At 37.0% G+C, this 24,997-nt stretch overlaps 1 protein-coding gene across 6 annotated transcripts in view; it reads left to right on the top strand.

Annotated features, from left to right (window-relative positions):
• The window catches only part of LOC115217148 (CCR4-NOT transcription complex subunit 4), a 97,366-nt gene extending 79,174 nt beyond the window's left edge, over window positions 1-18,192 (top strand). For 2 of the 6 annotated variants that reach the window (XM_036507242.1, XM_036507241.1), the window contains exons 10-19: window positions 490-588; window positions 2,045-2,506; window positions 3,762-4,039; window positions 5,784-5,906; window positions 6,087-6,509; window positions 9,609-9,748; window positions 11,229-11,397; window positions 14,256-14,387; window positions 15,970-16,068; window positions 17,594-18,192. In XM_036507242.1, coding sequence (XP_036363135.1) covers window positions 490-588; window positions 2,045-2,506; window positions 3,762-4,039; window positions 5,784-5,906; window positions 6,087-6,509; window positions 9,609-9,748; window positions 11,229-11,397; window positions 14,256-14,387; window positions 15,970-16,068; window positions 17,594-17,604 — 1,936 coding nt within the window. In that variant the 3' untranslated portion in view covers window positions 17,605-18,192. Of the gene's footprint in view, window positions 1-489; window positions 589-2,044; window positions 2,507-3,761; window positions 4,040-5,783; window positions 5,907-6,086; window positions 6,510-9,608; window positions 9,749-11,228; window positions 11,402-14,255; window positions 14,390-15,969; window positions 16,069-17,593 lie in introns of those variants that run through there. The other 4 variants (XM_029786763.2, XM_036507243.1, XM_036507245.1 and 1 more) reach the window with 4 other exon arrangements.
• The last annotated feature ends 6,805 nt before the right edge of the window (window positions 18,193-24,997 follow it).

The raw sequence follows: 24,997 nt of genomic DNA on the forward strand, positions 1-24,997 counted from the left end.
AAAAGATTATATTGTACTTAAGGGAATTGCAGGCGTTATCAGTGGTGTTATCAGTAACTGCCACAAGTCAAGTCTGTTCTTCTTTTCTGTCTCACATAGCTACTTGTCATTTGCTGGTAGAATCATTACTAAGCAGGGCAAAATGCTTAGTGGTATTTTGTCACTCCTTATGTTTTGAGTTCAAATTCTGCCAAGGTTAACTTTACTGTTCATCCTTTTGGAGTTGATAAAATAAATATCAGTTGAGCACAGGGGTTAATGTAATTGACTTAATATTTCTCCTAGTCCTTTGAACACTAACAGCACAATAGCTGGATATGTATTCATGAAGATTTTAAATGCACAACTCCACTTATATGATGATGACATCTATTCACTATGATGAAGAAAGGCAATTAGTTTCTTCCTCTCATTTTACTTTTTATTGTAATTTGTGTAAAAAGAAACAGTGTAATTTTACTTTCTCCTTTTTTTTTTTCCACTCTTCAGTAAACATCAAGAATATGAACAGAAATTGTTAGAACAGTTTATGAATTCCCAAAATTTAGCAAATAACCATGTAACATCCAGTAAAACTATAACTTCAAGGTAAGTCAACTCCATTTCTGAAACTCTGTACATCAGCCATCTTAAGTGTTATGATTACCAGATAAATTTCATCTTTCTGTAAAAGCTGGACATAACTGATGTTTAAATTATTTGTCCTGTAATGGAATATCTGAGTTAAAACCTGATTTCCAAAGTATTTCAACTGAATAATTTTGACTAAAATTCTGCTTACAATATTCCTACTTATTTTACACTTAAACCTTTCTTTACCATATTTCTACTGAAATATTCTCCTTTTGTTTCAATTTATTTTTAAAATAATTAAGAAATTAGCACAATTTTGTCACTAAGTTGGTACTTGAAACTTAAATTAACTTGAAACCTTGATGGAAGGTTTGAATTTAGATCACACTTTAAAACGGGATCTTTGTGTCCTAGAACCAGGGGCAGTCTCAGGTGGGTTGGTAGCAAAAGGGTTAAGGTAGGCATTGAATAATAGTACAAATTCACCTCCATATTTTGGCTAATTTTCTGTTGTTTCAGTATTGAACTGCTCTATTTTGATGCATAGAGAAAAATATGTTGGGCTTTTAAACAGCTAGACGTGTGGACCCCTTGTACAATTTAAATGAGAATATTTCATAATTTTGATTGCTATTATTTGATAATTTTAATTTATCAACGTAAATTCGAGATACATTCTTACTGACCAAGGAAATGTTTGAAATCTTTGAATATTATAAATATTGAGGGTGATAGGAAAATATGAATAGAATTGCTGAGATGTGATTTTTTTGTTCAGTTTTCTAACTGCATTTCACAGTGTCCAAGAATGAATGAAGAAAATGTGGGCTTATATTCCTTTTCCATTCATCTGTATTCTGCATTTGGTCCAACATCTGTTTATCCAAGGATTCTATGGATGCTCTTCAGGGATGGTGCCAATCACTTGAAAAAAAAATGAAGGCTTTTGGCCACTTTTTTTAATGTACTACAGTGGACATTTCATTTCAAACAGATCAAAGCATTCTCTTTACCTCTGACGAGAGCTTTGAGTTGTGAATTTTATACAACTGATTCATCTAATCATGATATTACCATTATCACATTTCTCTTGAAATACACTGCTTCTGTTTCAATTAATTTTTAAAATAATGAAAAATTTAGTAAAATGATTTTGTCATTATTACATTGATGTTTGGAACATAAATTAACATAGAATTTTGAGGGAGGGTTTTAGATCATTTAAATCATGAAGTTTATATTATAGGGCTAGGGTGGTCTCAGGTGGGTTGGTATTAAAATGGGTCAAATCTTTGATATTCCTCTATAAATTTGGTCTTGTTAGTGTAAGGAACATAATCCAGTTTATATAGTATGATTTAATCTCTCCAAATATATGCTCTATGTACAAACCTAGCCAACCCACTCTGTTTGAAATTAGAAATCAATATGGAAATGAGATTGCTAATATATATGTTTATTTATTTTCAAGTAGGAAAAAATCCTCGTCACCTGTCACAGTTGAACAGTCATCTCCACCCCAACAGTCAACACTACTCCAGCAAACAACAGAACTGCAGTTCCTCTCAACAGGGTCCTCTTCCTCCTCTTCTTCCTCTTCTTCCTCCTCTTCCTCTTCAGCTTCTTCCACTTCCTCTTCTCTGGTGGTGGGATCTGGTTTAGCAGCCAGTCAGCAACAAGCAGCACTCAATGCAAGCAAAGATGTCTGGCCAGTTCTGAACAGTGGTGGTGGTACAAGCAGTGCGACTACTGTTGGAACCACAATAGTAGGGAGTAATGTCACACCAGTTGGCAGCAAAGCAACCAGTGCTGAGAGACTCCTCAATGGTAACAAAGTGCCCAACACAACTAGACATCATACTCACAGACCAAGCACACCAACCAAACAGAACAAATGTCTTAGAGACAAACGAGATCCTGATAAATTATCAATGTAAGTTTTGCTTCAACTTTTTAATATTTCGATTTCTTTCTACTGCAATTGGTCATTTGACTAGTGTTTGTAGAATCTTGAAGTCTTTCAGGTGTTCAGACAAAAATCTTAAAGATTAATGTTTCTACATCCCAAAATATTAGATTCCTCTCCTTCCTACAGGTCGTTGCCAGTGCCGCTAGACTGGCCCCTGTACAGGTGGCACATAAAAAGCACCATTTGAGCGTGGCCATTGCCAGTACCACTGACTGGCCCTCGTGCAGGTGGCACATAAAAGCACCCACTACACTCTCGGAGTGGTTGGCATTAGGAAGGGCATCCAGCTGTAGAAACTCTGCCAGATCAGATTGGAGCCTGGTGCAGCCATCTGGTTCGCCAGACCTCAGTCAAATCGTCCAACCCATGCTAGAATGGAAAGCGGACGTTAAACGATGATGATGAATGATTGATCTTTGCAATATTATCAGAATGATTTACACTTCTATTGTTTGTAAACTTGATTTTGTTTACCGGGTTATACAATCTGTAGATAACTTGCATCCTAAATAGATTACAAATTAGTCAGTTGAGTTGTTGATTTACTATTTTATTATTTTGTATGAAGTTGCAAGCTAGCAGAATTGTTAGCAAAATGCTGAGCCACATTTTGGTTGTCTTTACGCGTTCAGGGCTTAAATTCTACAGGGGTTGACTTTGCCTTTCGTCCTTTTGGGATCGATAAAATAAGTACCAGTTGAACATTTGAGTCAATCAACATGGCCCCTCTTCAAAGACTGATAGCCTTGTGCCAAAATTTGAAACTAATTTATCATTTTACTTCCATTTTATTTTACCTCTTGCATTTTTGCCTTTGTGGAAGTGCGTGGCTTAGTGGTTAGGGTGTCAGCATCATGATTGTTAGATTGTGGTTTCGATTCCTGGACTGGACGACGCATTGTGTTCTTGAGCAAAACCCTTCATTTCACGTTGCTCCAGTCCACTCAGCTGGCAAAAATGAGTAATGCTGCAATGGACTGGCATCCCATTCAGCTGGGGAACACATATGCCATAGAAACCGGGCCCATGAGTCTGGCTAGGCTTTAAAAGGGTGCATTTATTTTATTATTTTTGCCTTGTTATTTTATTATTTTTGTCACACAAAATATTCTGTATATTTGTAACATTTTTTGTTTTGTTTTTTTAATTCTTTGAATCTTATTCCTGTAAAAATACAAAAAAAATCTCTTTCTGTACTTGTTGCTTTTACATTCTACAGGGTAGAAAATTACAGTAATGGTTCAATTGATTCCCCAAATATTCGGGTTTCAACATCGTCGTCCTACTCAGCACCATCGCCAACTTCAGCAGTCCACATGAATGATGCATTTGCTACCGCAATGAATCCATCTCTAACACTTATGGGCATAAACCAGGTATCACGACAAGTGCTGGAAAAAAGGAATGCAGACAGTCTTTCATTTTTCAGTGGTAATGGCTTCTCTAGTGGCAGCGAGAGGGAGACAACAAAAAATTCCGCAATCCAGCATTCTACGGGTGAGGCAATCAGAAATTTATTATCTTTTAAGGCAACAAGCTAGCAGAACCAATAGCATGCCAGACGATGTGTGTTGCGGCTTTTCCTTAATCTTTGCGTTCTGAGTTCAAATTCTACCAAAGTTGACTTTGCCTTCTTTTTAGGTTTGATAAAAGAAATACCAGTAATGTACTGGGTTTGATGTAATGACAAGCTTCCTTTCTTAACATTTCAAGCCTTGTGTCTCTTGTAGAAAAAGTTACTATGAGCTGGCAGAATCATGTGTATGTACGTATGTGTATATGCGTGTGTGTGTGTATGCGTTCACGTGTGTGTATATGCGTACGCATGTGTATGTGGCATTTCACATACACACACATAAGCAGAATGCTCTGTAGCAGTAGTTTTCAACCAGGGTTCCGTGGAACCTTAGGGTTCCGACAGTACAGTCCAGAGGTTCCGCAAGAAGTTACAAAACTGCTAAAATCGGCAGTAATTTTTAATTCTCCTGTGCAGATATCTGTGCATAAGACTATTAAATTATTGCACAGGAGTTCCTCGAGCCAGTGGAATGTTTCCTTGGGGTTCCGCTCCAGCAAAAAGTTTGAAGAGCACTGCTCTGTAGTATTTGATCTGTCTTTATGTTTTGAGTTCAAATTCCGTAGATGTAATTAACTTGCCTAAAGAATTTGCTGGTCTTGTGCTAAAATTTGAAACCATCATTATTATTGATATAATGTCTGATGATACATAATCACTGGCATTCTTTGAGACTGACATTATAATGTCTCTTACCCTTGCATTGAAAATGGTCGACATATTATTATTAATTATTCTGCTGTAATTTTGTTACAAAGAAAACGAACCAGAGGATTGTAAATTAATCTTGAACTAAAATCTTGATTTGTTATTTAAAGCCATAATAGTTGTTCTTTTGACGTTTTAAGTTTAGACAAGACTCTGTTTAACTTAATCATTTCTCTCTATTTTAGTATTTCGCTATTTTTGTTACTATATTTCTGTTGAGATGCTCTGTGTTTCTTTCAATTTTTAATATAACAAAGAATTTAGTAAAATAACATAGGCGCAGGAGTAGCTGTGTGGTAAGTAGCTTGCTTACGAACCACATAGTTCCGGGTTCATTCCCACTGTGTGGCACCTTGGGCAAGTGTTTTCTACTATAGCCTCGGGCCGACCAAAGCCTTGTGAGTGGATTTGGTAGATGGAAACTGAAAGAAGCCTGTCATATATATATATATATATGTGTGTGTATGTGTTTGTCCCTCCAACATCGCTTGACAACTGATGGTGGTGTGTTTACGTCCCCGTAACTTAGCGGTTCAGCAAAAGTGACTGATAGAATAAGTACCAAGCTTAAAGAATAAATCCTGGGGGCGATTTGCTCGACTAAAAAGGCAGTGCTCCAGCATGGCCACAGTCAAATGACTGAAACAATAAAGAGTAAAGAGTTAGTTATCATTAAGTTAGGAAAGGTTTGGTGGAAGATTCTAATTCAGAACTTTTGAAAACAAGACATTTGTACTACAGAGCCAGGGGTGGTTTCAGGCGGGTTGGTATCAAAAGGGTTAATACTACATGCAGTCCTTCTGTAAATTTATTGTCCTTTACATGTACTGGACTATCAGCCACCTAGTCCATTAGTTTTTGCCAGTTTTACTTCTGTAGAATTATGGGTAATGAAAAAGAGAAGGAAAGAAATCTCAAAGTTCTATTATTTATTAAGTTTGTTTGTTTATTGAACAGGAATCCCGGAGTCCTTACCTTCTCTGGAAATCCCAGACACAATTCCAGTAACAAGTGCAACTGACTGGCAAGCAGCATTTGGATTTGCACCAAAGAGTGTTGATTATCAAGATGATGATCTTGGTAAGATATTCTTGTCAAATTTTGTTTTTTTTTTTGTTTGTTTTTTTGGACAATTCTACAAATTTCTTCCATAGAACTTTCTTCAATTAATAGTTACTCTTGATATATTTTGCCTTTTTAAAAAAATTTTTTTTTTTTTATTAATTCTTGTTAATTTGCTTTGCATTTTGATAATTTCAGGTTTCGATCCTTGGAATGAATCTTCAAAAGCATTAGCTGATCTCATGGAGAAGGAGAATGGCAATAGAGATATCAGGGAAAACCCTAACAAATACCTGCACCACCACCACCCACATCTCCACCACCCACAACAACAACCACAACACCCACCAACACCGCCACAGCAACAACCTCAGCAGCAGACTTTGAATATTGCACACCAAGCTTATAGAAATAATATGCGGCCCCCAATCCACACTCCAAACATACCACCAGGTTTCTCTATAGGTCATTTACAACAGCTGCAGCAGCAAATAAAGCAGCAACACCATCAACAGCAGCAGCAGCAGCAACAACAACAACAACAGCAACAGCAGCAGCAGCAGCAGCAACAACAACAACAGCAGCAGCATCAACAGTTACATCAACAGATGTTCCGACAAGGTATGTTCCTCAAATTAGTTAGTTTCAACGTTGTGATTGACTTTTTTTTTTAGATTGATATCTGTCATGTAATTGTCCATAAGAGGTGCAATTTGTGAAGTGATTGAAATTCAATTCTTGACCTACAGCCTAGGCCTTACACGCACTCACACATGCATATACACACACATATACATACACATTTGCATATACACACATGTATGCATATATACACACACATGCAGGGATATATACACACACATGCAGGGATATATGGACACACATGCAGGCATATATGCATACACATGCAGGCATATAGGCACACACATGCAAGCATTTATACATACACCTGTAGGCATATATACATACACACGTAGGCATATACACATACACACGTAGGCATATACACATACACACATATGCAAATATACACACGTACATACATCATTGTTGTTCCCCATACCATGGGTTAGACCGTATGTATGTGTGTGTATATATAATGCTTTCTCTATAAATCTCTCAATCCTGTTAGAAACCAAAAGTTCAGTTAATCCATTATAAGAAAATCATAAAAAGATAACTTGCATGAATTTGAACCTGGATCTTACTTGCTAATTTTTACCTGTTATTTCACATTCACCTGCCCAGGTAGATTGAGCACAGGTAAGTTGATTGCTCATAAGTGCTTTCACATATATTTACAAGATATTGATTTCTGAGCATTAATTTCCTGTCTCAGAGCTGAACTTGTTTCAGTAATGCCTGTAACTTGGAAGTCGCCTAACTTGTATAAAAAGTTTAAGATATAAAATGTCTCCTCTTTTGTTGTTATGAAGGTGGCATTGCTCTTTTGATGCACATAACTTGTAGTTCTCATTGTTTATCCTGACAAATATTTCTACAGAAAGTTAATGAGGATAGTCAACAGGCTTCACTTCTAAGTTCAAAGGTTTTGTAGGGCCAACATTGTGCAGAAAAAAACATCTAGGTTCAACTAAGTGATCAACCCAGTCTTTATTAGAATTGATAAATCCTGATACCACTTAGATTGCTGATATGTAAAGATAGCACCAAAATATCACTGACTTTCTCCAAGTCTAATCTCTCTCTTTCTCTCATTAATAATAATAAATAAATCATTAATAAATATAACCAAATTCTAACTCACTGCTTGAGGTGTTAACTGCTGTGATGCTCAAAAATCAAGGGGAGAGAAATCAAAAGAAATTCACTTGATAAAATGCCGTGATTGTTGTGGTAAGAAGCTTGCTTTGCATCCACACTGTTCTAGGTTCAGTTCCACTATGTAACCTCAGGCTAACCAAAGCCTTGTGAGTGGATTTGGTGGACAGAAATTGAAAGAAGCTTGTGTACCACCACAGCTTGACAACTGGTGTTGGTGTGTTTATGTCCCCGTTAAGTTTGGCAAAAGGGACCTGTGGAATAAGTTACTGGGCTTTAAAAAAAAGTCCTGGGGTTGAGTTGTTCGACTTAAACCCTTCAAGGGAGTGCTCCAACATGACCACAGTCAACTGAAATAAAAAAAAAAATATATATATTAGTTTGTATCATGATTTTAATTATTTTAAAATGCCCATGTAGTCTTAGGTAGACATAGGCATGATCTCAGTCTTCTCACCACTTGACCCAATGGGACACATTGAGGATTTGACAGCTGGAGGGAGAAAGAGCTGCACCAACAGGGGACTGGTGCTCATTTTCAGTTGCTCAGACTGGAGCAGTGTGAAATGACGTGCCTTGCTCAAGAACACAGTGCACTATTTCGTCCAGGGATCAAACCTGCAACCTAAATGGTTCTGAGCCAAATACCTTAACCACTAAGATACAAACACACATGAAGAGAAATGCTTTGAGACTTTTAGCTGTTGGTAAAGCGTTTAAAATCTTTCCAAACAAAGGTGTGAAATTAAATGTTCTAAATTCTTAAAATTTGGAATATTGATTTTCTTTTTACTATTCCCTTTGAAAAACTTTTGTTTTAAAGTAATAAAATCCCTCCAGTTGTGTCTGGGGAGAGTCATTTTTTTTGTGCCTTATATGTAACACACTCACTGGTAAAATTTCCACTTATTGCTTATTTTTATTTTCCTAAAATTTTCGTTGCATCTTGCAACCTTTTCAATAGTCTTGACTTACATTATAAGGCACAAAAAAAAAAAAAATGACTCTCCCCCGACACAACAGAATATGCTTCAACACACGAACTCATATAAAGAATCTTGCAAACCAAATCCAAAAACGAAACTCGAGTTATTTCCCTTGTATTATTAGTTTTTACACACACACACACACACACACACACACACTTTGCTGTATTTTTGCATGTAGATGTGCATTTTAAAAATATATTTTCAGTTACTCATTTACCATGATAGGCGTAGGTATGGCTGTGTGGTTAAGACGTTTTTTTTGTAACCACATGGTTTTGGGTTCTATCTCACTGCAAGGTACATTGGGCAAGTGTCTTCTACTACACCCTTCCGTATCCTGCGAGATCTAGTTGGGAAAACTGTATGGAAGTCTGTCGTATGTGTTTCTGTATTTCTTCACAATGTCACTGTTTGGGCCAAAATGGTGATGGTATTTTGCCTCTCTTAAACATGCATCACTTTGGCAGTTTTGTCAAGTGTGAAACGTAAGCATAAGAGTTGGTGACTGAAAGAGCATCTGGTTATAGAATATAGTAATCCCTCAACTATCGTGGGTATCACTTCTAGTGGTGGTACACCATAAAATGCATCCAGTACACCCTGCAAAGTGTTTGGTGATAAAATTTCCACAACTTGGGGCTCATCTGGACCTGTGTTGTAGCACACCTGACTTGCTTATGGTAATAAGGATATGATTTGTTGACTTGGTCATTAACTCAACCAAATCATAATTATTCATTAAATATGAATGCACACCCTCTGATGGACAGGTCCTTGTAATAATTGTACTTTTGCTCTATAGTAACAATAAATATTTGTTCAAATATTGTTAGGTTTGAGAGCAAACTGCCTGTCTTACTCTAATTGTTCTCTCTATAAAAATAAAAAAATTATGTTCGTTTAAAGTGTTTGTAATTTAGAAATGCTTTTTTTTTTTCCTTTTCTGTAGAATTCAATAGTGGCAAAGTGGTGGAATATATTTACAACCAACCAAAATTACCTCAACAGCCTGTGCAGAATTCTTTTCATACAGTCTTACCAGAAATGCATCTCCAGGGTAAAGAGCAGCTGATGCAAAACAGTTCACAAGTAAGTCAATTTAACTTTAGAGGTTCATTGAAAAGATGTGCATCATAGTTTTGATGGAATCCTAGTGTTTGATAAAAGTTTATCGGTTTTGGTTCACTCTGATAGCAAATCTATTGCAGTTTCCCAGTATTTAAGTTAGGTCTTCTTTTGAAGTTATTTTATAAAGATAGTATCGTAAGGACCGCTTTTCAGCTGTTTAAAATAGTATGGAGCGCAAGTGTAATTTCAATAAAGAACAAAATAAGAATTTTTAACACTAACGTAAAAGCGGTGTTATTGTATGGGGCTGAGACATGGCGAACAACAAATAAGCAAATACAATGATTCATCAACAGATGCTTGCGTAGTATACTTAGAATTAGATGGCCTGAACACATAAGCAATATGGAGTTATGGCAAAAAACAAATCAAGTTTCGATTAGGGAGCAAATATTTAAGAAAAACTGGAAGTGGATTGGTAGCAGAATTAGAAAAGACACACCAAATGTAGCGGAAAGTGCTTTACAGTGGAAACCGGATGGATATTGAAGGAGAGGTAGGCCTCAGAACGCGTGGCAGAGATCAACACATGGCAGAGTATAAGTACAGAAGCGAAAAATTATGCGACATGGAATTCAATTATAAGTGGCCTATACTCCGCATTGGAGGGTTAAAGGCAAAAAGAAGTATTGTATAAAGGTAATTTTTGATTATCAAGTCTTATTTCATTTGATGGACTCTTCTACAGATTTTGACTTGATTCTTCATTTTTATGATTAACTGGATAACCCTACTCATTGAATTAGCTTGCACTGGCTGAATATTCCACAGACACAAATACTTTTAGTGTAATTTTCATGTAGAAACAGCTTGATTTCGCAGGACAAGGTTGGAATTTTGAATTACAAATACATTTCATCTGATGGATTTCTGTGGTTTGCATCTACCCAAATTCACTCGTAACATACGAGAATATGAGTTGATTTGAGGCTATGGTAAAGGCTCCTGCTCAAGATACTACACAGTAGGATCAAACTCTGAACCTTGTTGTTGTCAAGTGAATCTCTTAACCACTCATTTATGTGTGTGACCCTTATTTTCTGAAGTTGATGTTACAGAGTCATGTGTGATTTTGTTTGAGGATATTTGACCCAGACTGCTGAGAAAGGCTTCAAGGCAAAATTTATAACAGCCATAATCCAATCAATCTAACATGGATTATCTAACAGTATTTACTCAGATAATGATGAGAGAACATATAAGTGTAGTTTAATATGGAATTTCATTACATATAGATTGTTGACTCAGTCAAATGTCATATTTCAAATGACTGTGATTACTTTTGAGTTGTCTTCTCTTTATATGATATTGTTAAATATTATAATTTTTATGTGTATAAATACTGTAATATAAATATAATTGTATAAATCTTCTCTGTCCACTATTTGGTCAATGACCATTGCACTTCCACTAATGTATGTTTTTTTTCCTTGTCTCTCAGCACGATGGTTTTCATCTGAAAGATCTACAAGATGGCTTGCGGGCCTTATTGCCAAATATCAACATAAGCTTTGGTGCATCTCCATCCCAACCACCTCCCCCACAGCAGCAGCCCTCCTCCTCTACACCGTGTACCGTACAACAGTCACAAAATAACCCTACTCAAAAAAGTAAGTATCAAGAAACACTATAGAAACTATTTTTGGTATTTTGATTGTTTAGATTTTATTTGCATATCTGTGCATAATTAAAAAAAATTTGTTTTACATCCTGTGAATTTTAGAGTACCAGGTCACATGTGTATAATCTTTTACATACCTGAGGTAATTCCATGTATGGATGCGTCAACGTTCATAAAAAATCTCATGCACAGTTGTCAAACTTTCAGGGTGTTCAGTTAGAAATAGGTTTATTAAAAGACCCTGTTTAGATGGTATCTTGGGGATTTAACAAAGAGGGCACAGGTGCATTTAGGTATTCATTAGTTTAAGGGGTAAAAATCAGCCATGTTTACATTGGAGTTGGTTGTAGAAGGTAGTTTGACATGGCATTTTGTTAAGTTGAAGATTTCTCGATTTCGCATTTTTTTTCCTTTTATGGATTATTTCATGTTTCCATAACGACATTGGTATACTTGTTCACAGTAATCACGAAAAGGAAGAGGCACAGAAGTGGCTTTGCAAGACACAGGGGGCACTTGTTTTGAATGCAGCCAACAAAAGGACCTAACCTTGAAGACAAATGGAAGGTAGTGAGTAAAGTCATGAAGCTGAAAAAAGTTTTAGGATGTTTAGGGAGAGTTGCTGTTAATTCTGGATGTGTAGGCATTTCATCAGTTACTTATCCAATCAGATTATGCTGGAAGGTGCTGCAATTGCTGCAGCATGGCCTCCACTTAATAGAGTGAGTCGTGAAGGTGGTAGTCATAGAAATGTTGATGAAAAATAGTGACATGATGTCCACTTTAGGTTTTGCATACAAATATCAGATTTTAGATATGTCTTGTGAAACACCTTTGAGGGAAGTGCCTGGCAGAAAGCCAGCAATTCCATGTTTGACGGAATCCTACATATTGCTTTTTTTAGATAATGTAGATGGGTGTGGATGAATGGCTCATAGGGAGCTGTGAGACTACATATATTGGAGCTGGTTAGAATGAGCACTGAATTTTGTAATAGTATTAAATTATAGGTAGTTGTTATTAGCTTCATCCTTCTTATTGTTTCAAATAAAAGTACTTTCACAAACCTCTATTTATCAACCAAAGAGTGAAAATTGAAGTTTAACACCAAAAATGTACAGAAAATAGATTCCATCACATGCCAGAGGGGGAAAACTATAAGTAATTGACAGCTTCCATTACTTAGGTGACCAAGTCAGTAGCTGGGGTGGATGCTCTGAGAGCATAGCTGCTAGAATAAGAATAGGCTGGGCAAAGTTCAGAGAGCTCCTACCTCTGCTGGTAACAAAGAGCCTCTCTCTTAGCAAAAGGCAGATTGTATGATGCCTGTGTGTGAAGAGCCATGCTACACAGCAGTGAAACTTGGGCTGTGATTGCTGAGGACATGCGTAGGCTTCTAAGAAATGAAGCTAGTATGCTCCACTGTATGTGTAATAATGTCAGTGTGCTTGCACAACAATATGAGTGTCCTGAGAGAAAAGTTGGACACAAAAAAAGCATCAAAGACAACTGCGCTGGTATGGTCATGTGATGCATATGGATGAGGACAGCTGTATGAAGTGTCACACTCTGACAGTAGAGGGAACCTGTGGAAGACATGGGATGTAGTGGTGAAGCATGACCTTCTAATGTTGCCCCTCACAGAGGCAATGACAAGTGACCAAGACCTTTGGTGATATGCCATACTTGAGAAGACCTGGCAAGCCAAGTGAGATCGTAGTTGTGGCCAATGCCAGTGTTGCATAACTGGCCTGTTTAAAAGTGCCTTTCAATCGTTGGACAATATGCTGTGCCTGTGAAGACCTGTTGCACTGAGTGAAATTGTAGTTGTAGCCGATGCCAGTGCTGCCTGACTGGCACCCATCCTGGTGGCACATAAGAAGCACCATTCAAGGGTGGCTGATGCCAGTGCCAGATAAAATGCATCCACTACACCCTGAGTGGTTGGCATTAGGAAGAGCATCTATCTGTAGAAACTTTGCCAAATCAGATTGGAGCCTAGTGCAGCCTCCTGGCTTCCCAGTTCTCAGTCAAACCGTCCAGCTCATGTCAGCATGGAAAACAAAAGTTAAACGATGATGATGGTGTTAAAAAAGAATATAACAATGAATATAAAAATTGTTGCTATTCTAATACCAACAGCACCATAGATGCTCTCCTATTCAGAGTGTTACTGTATATTATTGTGTAGTCAGAGGTATATTCTACCAGAGTTTATTCCATCTGCTTCAAATTCCTGCCACATGGTTTTGATTAATAAAATTTAGGCAGTTCATTTCGAATAGTGGCAAAATACTGTAAATCACGCAATATAATAAGCATTGTGCTTGGCTCAGTTTGCTGTGCTGTTTAAGGCTTTAGTGTTCAGATTATTCTATCAAACATAATGCTTATTGATTCACATTGATTTGAATTAACCATGCATTATCTCATATCTTCAAGAGCTTGATGGTGTAATTACTTAATGTAGAATAACATTGTAGGGTAGGTGTGAGAGCCTGGATCTGGTCAGTTTGAACATAAAACAGATTAACTATTTTGGCCGGTTTAAATACTAAAGGGTTAAGGTATGTCAAACAGGTTTTTAATGCATTTTCTTTTTGTAATCCAGCTTCCCAAACAAATGCATTGTAAATTTCAGCAGAAAATCGAGTGATAATCAGGAGATCTGAGAGTAGTATTTAATTTTCCATCTTGATAACTAATGCTTTAAAGTGTAAGATGTTTAAGTTCAAATTTTATACTTGACAATGGTTCAGAGGCAGTTTTTTAATTTTCTTTTTACTCTTCTTTATCATTTTTTTTCTTCTGAAGTTAAAATTCTACCTTTCACCAATACATAAATAGTTATTAATTTTACAGGTAATTTCTCACATATGCCAGATAATCCACACTGGATGAAATCCATCCAACAACTGACAGAATTTGATTCACAAGGTCACACACACAGGCCTTTTGTACAGCATTTTCCGGTTAGAGGTCAGTATCAATGCTTTTCTCTATTTAAGTATCAATAACAACTGCTAAAAATTTAAATTCAATGTTGACCAAACTCAGCTGAGAACCTAAAACATTCATGTTTAGATAAACTTTTTTTTTTTATAAAAATGTCCCTGAATTAGTAAGAATTGTTTGATTCAGTCATAAGGTTATATTTGTTTGGATAACCAGCCTCATCTTTAACACTTTATAGCATCCAGATTACTTTGTCATATGTAATATTTATTTATTTTGAATTAATCATGTATTTCTCAAGGCTTCAAGATTTTAATGATGTGATTGTGTATTTTTAAGAAATGAAGCTAGTATAATCCGCTGGATGTGTAATGTTGATGTGCATACACGACAGAGTGTAAGCGCCCAGAGAGAAAAGTTGGACATAAGAAGCATCAAATGTGGTGTGCAAGAGAGATGACTGCGCTGGTATGATCATGTGTTATGTATGGATGAGGACAGCTGTGTGAGGAAGTGCCACATCCTAACTGTGGAAGGAACCTCTGGAATAGGTAGACCCAGGAAGACATGGGATGAGGTGGTGAAGCTTGACCTTCGAACATTGGGCCTCACAGAGGCAATGACAGGAGACTGAGATCTTTGGAGATATGCTGTGATTGAGATTGCAGCCATGGCCGATGCCAGTGTTGCATGTCCGGCCCATTAAAGAGTACCCTTGATGTGCCAGGTGATATGATATTGAGAAGACCTGTTGAGCCAAGTATAACCAAAATTATAGCTGTGGCCAGTGCCCACTGATCGGCTCCCGTTCCAGTGGCATGTAAAATGTGCCATCTGAACGTGGTTGATACCAGTTTTCCCTGACTGACTCCCATGTCAGTGGCACGTAAAAAACACCATCTGAACGTGGCCAATGCCAGGTCTGCCTGACTGGCTCCCATGCCGGTGACGCATAAAAAGCACCATCTGAATGTGGCTGATGCCCGTACCCTCTCACTGGCTCCTGTGCCATTGACACATAAAAAGCACTATCTGAATGTGATCAATGCCAGGCCTGCCTGACTGGCTCCTGTGCTGGTGGCATGTAAAAAGCACCCACTACACTCTTGGAGTGGTTGATGTTAGGACAGGCATTCAGCTGTAAAAACATTGCCAGATCAGACTGGAGCCTGGTGTAGCTGCTGGCTCTCCAGACCTCAGTCAAACTGTCCAATCCATACCAGCATGGAAAACGGACATTAAATAATGAGAATGATCATTGTAAGGTGTTGTGATCTGGCCGCAGCATAAAACAGGCAGACAATTTGGGCCTGATATGACTGGTTTAAATGCTAAAGGGTTAAAGTGTTTATTAGTAATATTTATTTTCTGATAATGGATCAATTTAATCTGATTGTCATCAAATGTCTTAATGCATGACATGTGTAGAGTACCTGATTGGGTTTGAAAGGTGAGGTTAATATTCAAGACAATTATACTAACTTCCCTGATACATTTAGGCACTTCGTCCTTACAGTTATATTTAAATTTCATTTTTATTTTTTTGCTTGTTTAATTTGAACAATTCTGAATGGTTTGTTTATCACTGAGCATTTTCAAATTGCAGGTGCTGGCTGGGTACCACAGACTCACAACCCTCCACCAGGCTTTCATACACAGATCCGACCCCCAACTCAGACTACAGAACCACATAAGATGACTGAGGGTAAACTATTTCGTTTGGACTACTCTTTTCTTTAAACCCTTTATTTTGAATATGAAGAAAATTTAGTTTCAATCTGTTAGCTCCTGATATGGCAACTGTCTCTTCTAAGTTTGCTGCAATCTAGTTGGTGTTTAGCTCTTCAAGTTTATTCTTCATTTGTCTTCAGAAAGTGCTATGGTAATGTATTCTACTGCATTAAGAGCAGCTGATTGAACTTAGAAATTGTTTATAAAGCTTTGATAAACGGTACTGGTCTTAAGCCAGTAACATCACTTATTCTATATTCTGAACAGTTTTAACGATTTATCAATTGCATTGTGTAGACAGATGTATTTTATTCTTGAGGGATTTAGGGTCAAGGAAAAACATAGCATATAGAAAAGAATCCCTGCTTTAATATAGACATTTCTTTCTGAACATGTTGTGAAGAGGGACCAATAGATTATCTAAAATTACTTTTAATTTGCCAACACAACATTTTATTTGTTTGTAGGAATTCTATATGATCAGTATATGAGGGTGTAGAATTTACTGCAGGTGTGTTCAGCCTCTATAGGCTTTGCTGGCCAGAGTGAAGTATAAATCAGATTTCACATGCCGAATTGATGTATTATCTAGATTTTATAGGCTGGTTAGGGACAGTGATTCTTTAAGACTCCATTCATTGTGTAGGCCTAAATAAATGAATAAAGGAATTCATGTACATTGTAGAAACTTTAATAAGAATAAAGAAAGGAAAGAATATGAGACATTAAAGTTTGTGTGTGTAGATGTGTATGGAAAAAAAACATCAATATGGTATGTATACAAAGTCCTTGGAGTGTGAAGAGATAAGAAATTGCCCAAACAAATTCATACAGTTCTTGAGAAGACCAATACTTGATGAAAAGCTTTTAACTGCAAAGCTTTTCACATCACTAAAAGTATGGTAAGCATTCTTGTCCAAAATACTAAACAGTGGAATTATATCCAAGGCCTCACGATTGTGAAATGAACTAAACTACTCAGCTATGTTTATTTCATACACACACCAACCATTAACATCTGTGTTCCATGCTGGCATAGTTTGGATGGTTTGACAAAGATCCAGTGAATCAAGGACTGCATCGTACACCAGTGTCTTCTTTGGTATGGTTTCTATGGCTGGATGCCCTGCCAGCTTACAGTGTGTACGTGGTCCTTTTTTCATGCCACCTGCACTGTTGAAGTTACCATGTAGCCCAACAAATTAAGTTAAGGAATATGTTTCCTCTGGATGTTTCTTCTGTAGATTAGTTGGGGCTTAAGGTATGCGAAGAGAGGTCAGAGTAGAGCAGGTTTTCTGACATTCAGCCTCTCTACCTCACTTCCTCTTACAGCATTCCTCTTAGTCTTATATGTATTTATCAACCCTTAGTTAGATGTTGTAGGACCCTACTTTCGAACACAGGTGCCTTCTCTATCCCTTAAGTAATCTCTTTAACTCTTGATGGTACTAACCAAGACAGCTGTCTTTCAACTCGGTCCATTTCTTCTGCTTTTTCAGGTTTACAATGAGAGACTTTGGTGCCGGACCTTACTACATACCCAGTGTGCTTTCTGCCTGTTTTCTTTGTTAAAGATGCAATCTTAGCAGTTTCTACTTCACACACAGATGCCACACCCATCAGCCAGAGGGGGATCGCTCTCATCCTCCACTCTCAACTTTCTTCAGTTTAACAAGGAAATTGGAATATTTTAAACATTGGTTTGAATTCCACTCAAGTATATATACTATAATTTTTTTTTTGTTTTGGGGTTTTCTCAATCAGATTATATCTCTCTCTCCCTCTCTCAATCTTTGGTTCTTTCTTTATCTCTTTCCTTCTCTCTCTTTCTTTCTCTATATATAAATATATGACTAATTAAGAATTTTATTGAAATATTTTTTTCTAGAATTTGGTAATTTGAAAAAAAATATAACAGCGAGGCTGTCTTGTTCTTGAATTACTCTCTTGCTATCTCTGTCTACCCTTCTTTAGCTCTGTCTCTGTAATCCTCTCTCTCTCTCACCTTAGCTCTAACTGTCTCTGTAGTTTTTGCTGCCTCTGTGTAGCTCTGTCTCACACATATATATATATATACACACATATATATATACATATATATACACATGATGATGAAAGATGATATATATATATATATACATATATATACACATATATATATACATATATATACACATATATATATATACATATATATATATATACATATATATACACATATATACATATATATATGTTGTTCCCTCTCCTTTATATTTAGTTTTCTGTCAGCTCTCTCACTTCTCTCTGTATAGTTCTGTCTCTATAGCTCTCTTTTGCTGACCCTATCTCTTTCTCTCTCTCTCTCTCTCTCTCTCTCTATCAATATGTGGCATCTCTGTTGGATGAAATAACTGTAGCCAGATAGTGGTGGACCACACAGTCGTATCACACATACAACACACACGCACATAGACATAACACAAAGGACACACGCACACACATACACAACAAGCAGTGACCTCATCTCCATCTGACCATTAAGCAACAACCTGTCCCTTTTACTCCACCTGCACCAGCCCCCTCTACTCCACAAAGTGCATTTTTGTGGTGGTTGTTGTTTTTTTTTCCCCCCCCCTTCCTCACTTTTTTCTTTTTAAAAGCAAAGCAAACTAAAACCAAAAAACTCTGAATCCAACAAATGTTGGCCCAAATCTGAGACTATTCTTTATTTTTTTTTCCTCTTTGTTCAACCCCAGTTTTTACTGGGCAAAATCCACCATCCTTCTGTTGTTTCTAATATCTCCTTCCCCATCCCCCAAAGCCCTGTCCCTCCCCCTCCCTTCCCCTTATTGAACATTTGGAATTGGGATTCAAACTAGGCCATTGGCTTGACTGTTCTGTTCAGCTGCCCCCCGGTTGACATGGTCCTGGTGATTTCTGGCCATAACCACGTCTCCTTGGCAGTTTCCTTAGACAAAATAAGTCTAGTTGTTGAAAAAAAAAAAAAAAAAAAATTAAAAAATAAAATAAAAGATTTCTCACAACTGAATTCAGATTTCTTTTCCCAGTTTTCCTTTGTATTTATTCCTTCTTTTTTTTTTCTCTTCCTAAATTCAGTTTTAAACAAAAATACAGCCTTTTCTTTATTTTAATGGATTCAGCTTATATATTATTCCATTGGGTGTTTTGAATTATTATTATTATTTTCATTTATTTAACAAATATCTATCTAAAATGCTGGATCAAGTAAATTTAAAAATAGTCTTCTTGGGAAGGGTCATAAGTGGAGATATATAAATATATATATATATGTACATATGTATATATATATGTACATATGTATGTATATATATGTATGTATATATGTACATATATATATATAGATATGTACATATATATGTATGTATAGTGTACATTTGTAAGCAGTTACTCAAAAGTAAATATTGCAACAGGTTCCCAGTTGTTTACATATGTGCACAGATTTGATATTGTTTGCATACAAAAATAATCTTAACTCAATGAAGGGCAGGAGTCAGTTATGGTTGAAATTTGGTTTGATATAATCTGTTCATTGTTGAATCGCTGTAAAAAAAACCTGGTGTAGGTTTGATCTGACTGTGTGGTCTAGCTCACTTTATTCTACTATGCTTTAAAACTGGCGAGTTTCCACACTCAGTGGAAAGTTGAAGGTTAGTCATTGAAGAAATAAAACACATTTACAGGAGAAATGGGAAGTTAACTAATGATAATAATAATTAATAACAATAATAATAATAATATAATATTATATAATATATTGGTATCTACAAAAAAAACATTTGTTAAAATATTAAGATGGAGAGCAAAACAACACAACCACAACAATATTAAAAGGAATGAAAAAAACAATTACTTCTCATTTATTTTTCTTTTTTTTTTTTTTCTCTCTCTCCTCTCCCCCAATTTAAATTTGACCCAAAATTCTGAGGTTTTGTTGGTCCTGGTAAGACCTGAATTTCTGTCAAAGCTGCCTAGCTACAAGGAGTTCTTTTTTTGGCTGTGTTGTGTGCATGGATGAAGATAAATTTATATGCTGGACACTTGCTGGCTGAATGGACAATAGCGGCTGTTTCCACAGCAACACTTGTTGGTGGGGAATCCATGGTGCAGTGCCTCATAGCAGTTAGCCAGGAGGCGTTGTGATTGACCGAAGCAAAAATGATTCCGTATTTCTAACTATGTTGGTGGTATGGCTGAAGTGATCTATCATTAATAAAGAAGCCATAAACAGTTAATAACGACTTGTTGTTTATCTTTCACTTCACTTCTTTCATTTTGATTAAAAAGGAAAAAACAAAAAAGAAAAAAAATCACATTCTTGTTACCTAATTAATTAATTTCTTTTTAGAGGAGTGGGAGTGAGTCTTGTGTCTGTCCTATATATTATAATTGGTATTTAACTTATCAATCTCTTTTATGTGACATCAGCACTCTAAGTGCCTTTTAGGTGCTGTGTAAAAGGTGTTGGTGCCACATAAAAAACATGAAGTACACTCTGTAGAGTGGTTGGTGTTGGGAAGGGCATCCAGCCATAGAAACCAAGCTAAAACAGACTAGAGAACCTATTTCTTTACTACCCACAGAGAGGACAAACAAGGACAGACAAACGGATTAAGTCAATTACATCGACCCCAGGGCGTAACTGGTACTTAATTTATTGACCCCCGAAAGGTTGAAAGGCAAAGTCGACCTTGGCAGAATTTGAACTCAGAATGTAACGGCAGACAAAATACGGCTACTCATTTCGGCTGGCGTGCTAACATTTCTGCCAGCTCGCTGCCTTTAGACTAGAGATTCTGTGTGGCCCTTGGCCTTACCAGCATCTGTCAAGCTGTCCAACCCATGCCAGCATGGAAAACAGGCATTAAATGAGGATGATGATAACCTCAAGAGGGTTGATTGATGAAAGGCAGTAAATCTTGTTTGAACTCTTTTGAAACAAACAAAAGTAGGCTCAATAACCTAGAGCATTTAGTCAACTGTTCTATTTTATTCTTTTGCTTGCCACAGTCACTGGACAGAGGCTGTGATGAGGTGCCATCTTCAAAGTTATTGTACAGAATAAGGATAACAAATCCAGTTTCTTTGCATGGATATAAAATAAATGTAATAAATAAATATCAAATGGAAATTGTAATTGTGATACCTGTGCCAGTGGCACAACACTCACGGAGTGGTTGGCGTTAGGATGGGCACCCAGCTGTAGAAACACTGCCAGATCAGACTGGAGCCTGGTGCAGCCTCCTGGCTTCCCAAACTCCAGTCGAACCGTCCAACCCGTGCTAATACAGAAAACGGACGTTAAACAATGATGACGTACAAGATTTAATGCTACTATTTAACACATTTAAATATGGAACTGAGAGAGAAATAATGATGTATTGTCATTTTAGTCAACGTGAGCTTTTGTAGGACATTATTTTCTTAAGCTTGGAAAAGAGGAAAGAGTTGACTACTTAGATATTGCGCAAGAAGTGAGCTTTCTTGAGGTGGTTTCATTTACTGGTAGATATTTCACTTCAATTACACTGCTTCTGCAGTTACAAAAGAAATTATAGAGCTGTGACTCAGCCAGCTGTAGCTATGGTAACGCATCACAGAAAGTAATGACGCCAAGTAAAATCTGATGCAAGATGAAGAAGACACTGGAATCACTGTAGGCAACTGTTCTAGTGCTGGTCTGCATGATGAAATGCAACCAGCCTATGCTGTAATGTGATTGATAATAGTCTTAACAGTTGGATGCCATTTCTATGTAAAAAAAAAAAAAAAATTGCATGTAATTAAAGTTGTCAGATGGGTGTAAAACTGATATTGGTTGATTTCATTCAGCTTGATATGAATTTGTGGTTGTAAAAAGGTTGTTAAAGATTATTTTTAATATTCACACAGATTAACTATTTTAAAAATAAATTCAGTGAATCCTTTGATGATAGAATTTTATTTCAGCTTTGGCAAGATTTTTTAGTGAGAGGATCTGGATCTGCTCCACACAAGTTTTAGACTTACTAGTAATTTATAACTGCAAAATAATAGATTTTAATAGTTTTTTTTCCAGTTTTTGCCAACATCTCTCTTAAGACCATCGACAAATAATAATCATTATAAGAATTCAAAACTGTGTGTGTCTATGTATTATATAAACTGCTATATCAAATACCATACAACATAAATTCCTGTTTTATTAACCCTTTCGTTACCAACCTGGCTGAAACCATCTCTGAGTACAAATGTCTTAACAGAAGTTTTTGAATTAAAATCTTCCACCAAGCCTTAGTCACAAATTATGTTCCTAAACACTAGCTGAATAACCAAGTGATTTTACTAAATTCTTTGTTATATTTAATGTAATTGAAAGAAACACAGAGCATCTCAAAATAAATACAGCAACGAAAGGATTAATAATCTCCACCTGAAGAGGATATCAATTGCCAACCGTCAAGACCAGCTCCATATAAGGAAGGGAGATAATCTTCTGTATCGACATGGTCTTGTCACGAAGACAGTTGTGGACATGTTTCTGGCTCAATAGCTGTCGTGAGCACAGTTGTCCAGCAATATCTCTTATAGGCAAGGGTGGCTGTGTGGTAAGTAGCTTGCTTACCAACCAAATGGTTCCGGGTTCAGTCCCACTGCGTGGCACCTTGGGCAAGTGTCTTCTACTATAGCCTCGGGCCGACCAAAGCCTTGTGAGTGGATTTGGTAGGCGGAAATTGAAAGAAGCCCGTCGTATATATATATATATATATAGTGTGTGTGTGAGTTTGTCCCCCCCCCAACATCGCTTGACAACCGATGCTGGTGTGTTTACGTCCCCGTAACTTAGCGGTTCGGCAAAAGATACCGATAGAATAAGTACTAGGCTTACAAAGAATAAGTGCTGGGGTCAATTTGCTCGACTAAAGGCGGTGCTCTAGCATGGCCGCAGTCAAATGACTGAAACAAGTAAAAATGAGTAGTAGTGCACATTTACGGCGGAGGGAATTTGCATAATTTGAGCAATAACGATCTAAGAGAAATAACTCTGGATTGGCTTGATATTAATTTCTTGGTGATCTCTCGTCTCCGTGAAAGACTATTCAGCCATTTCATACGAACATCCTGCGCAAACAGTTCGTTTATAGTGATCAAATGTTTGTACTGCCTATAAGCGCACTTCCTCCATCAAACCCACATTACCTGTACAGGTACACCGTGTGTGTTACACATCAGATGTCGAAGAGTTTGCAGAGCAATGTGAAATGAAGTGTTTTGCTCAAAAACATAACGTCCGCTGCGGGAACCAATAAGTAACTTTTTGATACTCCATGTATTAAATGTTTTAATACGCACTTTTTTTTTCTCTCTCTCACTCGGGCGACATCTTTGAATTAGTTATTTTCTAAATATTCTCATGAATATTATATGAACCCAGCTAAAGTGAATTTTGTTTGTGATTCTTTTGCTAATTACTTGAACAAGTTGGTGAAGGCAGTGATTTGCTATTGAAGTCAGAATAAGCTAAACGTGTCCAGAGTTGTTCCCCCTAGCCAAGAATTTGTTATAAAAATGGAGATCTGATTGGCGATTACGTTTTCTTTTTCTATTTCTTTACTACCCACAAGGGGCTAAATACAGAGAGGACAAACAAGGACAGACAAACGGATTAAATTGATTACATCAACCCCAGTGCGTAGCTGGTACTTATTTAATCGACCCCGAAAGGATGAAAGGCAAAGTCGACCTCGGCGGAATTTGAACTCACAACGTAACCGCAGACGAAATACTTATTTGTTTATTACCCACAAGGGGCTAAACGCAGAGGGAACAGACAAACGGTGTAAGTCGATTACATCGACCCCAGTGCGTAACTGGTACTTATTTAATCGACCCCGAAAGGATGAAAAGCAAAGTCGACCTCGGCGGAATTTGAACTCAGAACGTAGCGGTAGACGAAATACCTATTTCTTTACTACCTACAAGGGGCTAAACACAGAGGACAAACAAGGATAGACAAACGGCGTAAGTCGATTACATCGACTCCAGTGCGTAACTGGTACTTAATTTTTCGACCCCGAAAGGATGAAAGGCAAAGTCAACTTCGGCGTAATTTGAACTCACAACGTAACGGCAGCCGAAATACCGCTAAGCATTTCGCCCGACATGCTAACGATTCTTGCCAACTCGCCGTCTTATATAATTAAGAATAATCACGTCTCTGTATGTTTCTCTCTCTCATCAACTTAATTGACGAAGAAACTTCTAAACCATTTTCAACAACGCAACTCCACAGTAGAGTCTGTTGCCGTTTCTGGATATGTTTAACAAGGTTACCTCTCTTTCATCTTCAGTGGAGACTTAGTAATTTTAAAAAAGGAGAGAAGTAAGCCCGTGTACCTTGAAAAGTAATTTTGACATTTAGGGAGGGGAGCGTCCTTTATAAAACATTCAGAACTAAGTAAATATACCAAACATCACAGCCAGTTGACTTTAAAGAAGCTGCGAACAATATGGTTAATGTGAACCTTGATACTTGTAAAATAAACGAGAAAAAAAAATATTTAATGATGTTGGAGCAAATAGAGCTAAAATAAGACCAAACCATATCCGGAGTTATTGCCACAACTGCTGAAAGTCAGACTATTCTTCTCCCCACCGAATTATTTGTTTCTAATCTCAATTAGTAAACTCTACCATGTTGGCTCGTTAAAATAAATTCTGAGTTGTCTCCCTTAGTTCCATAACCATTCAAAAGCACCTTACGTAATGCTTTTTTTTTTTTTCCTTCTCTACATTGAAATCTCTATATATAAAGTTGAAGTTGTTTATGTATGGCAGGTTTGGTAGCCTTCAACTAACACTATCTTCTCCGAGACCCTGCGGCGCAAGTTGACCAAAATTGT

The sequence above is a fragment of the Octopus sinensis genome, linkage group LG11 (genome assembly GCF_006345805.1).
Source record: "Octopus sinensis linkage group LG11, ASM634580v1, whole genome shotgun sequence".
NCBI classification, from domain to species: Eukaryota; Metazoa; Mollusca; class Cephalopoda; order Octopoda; family Octopodidae; genus Octopus; species Octopus sinensis.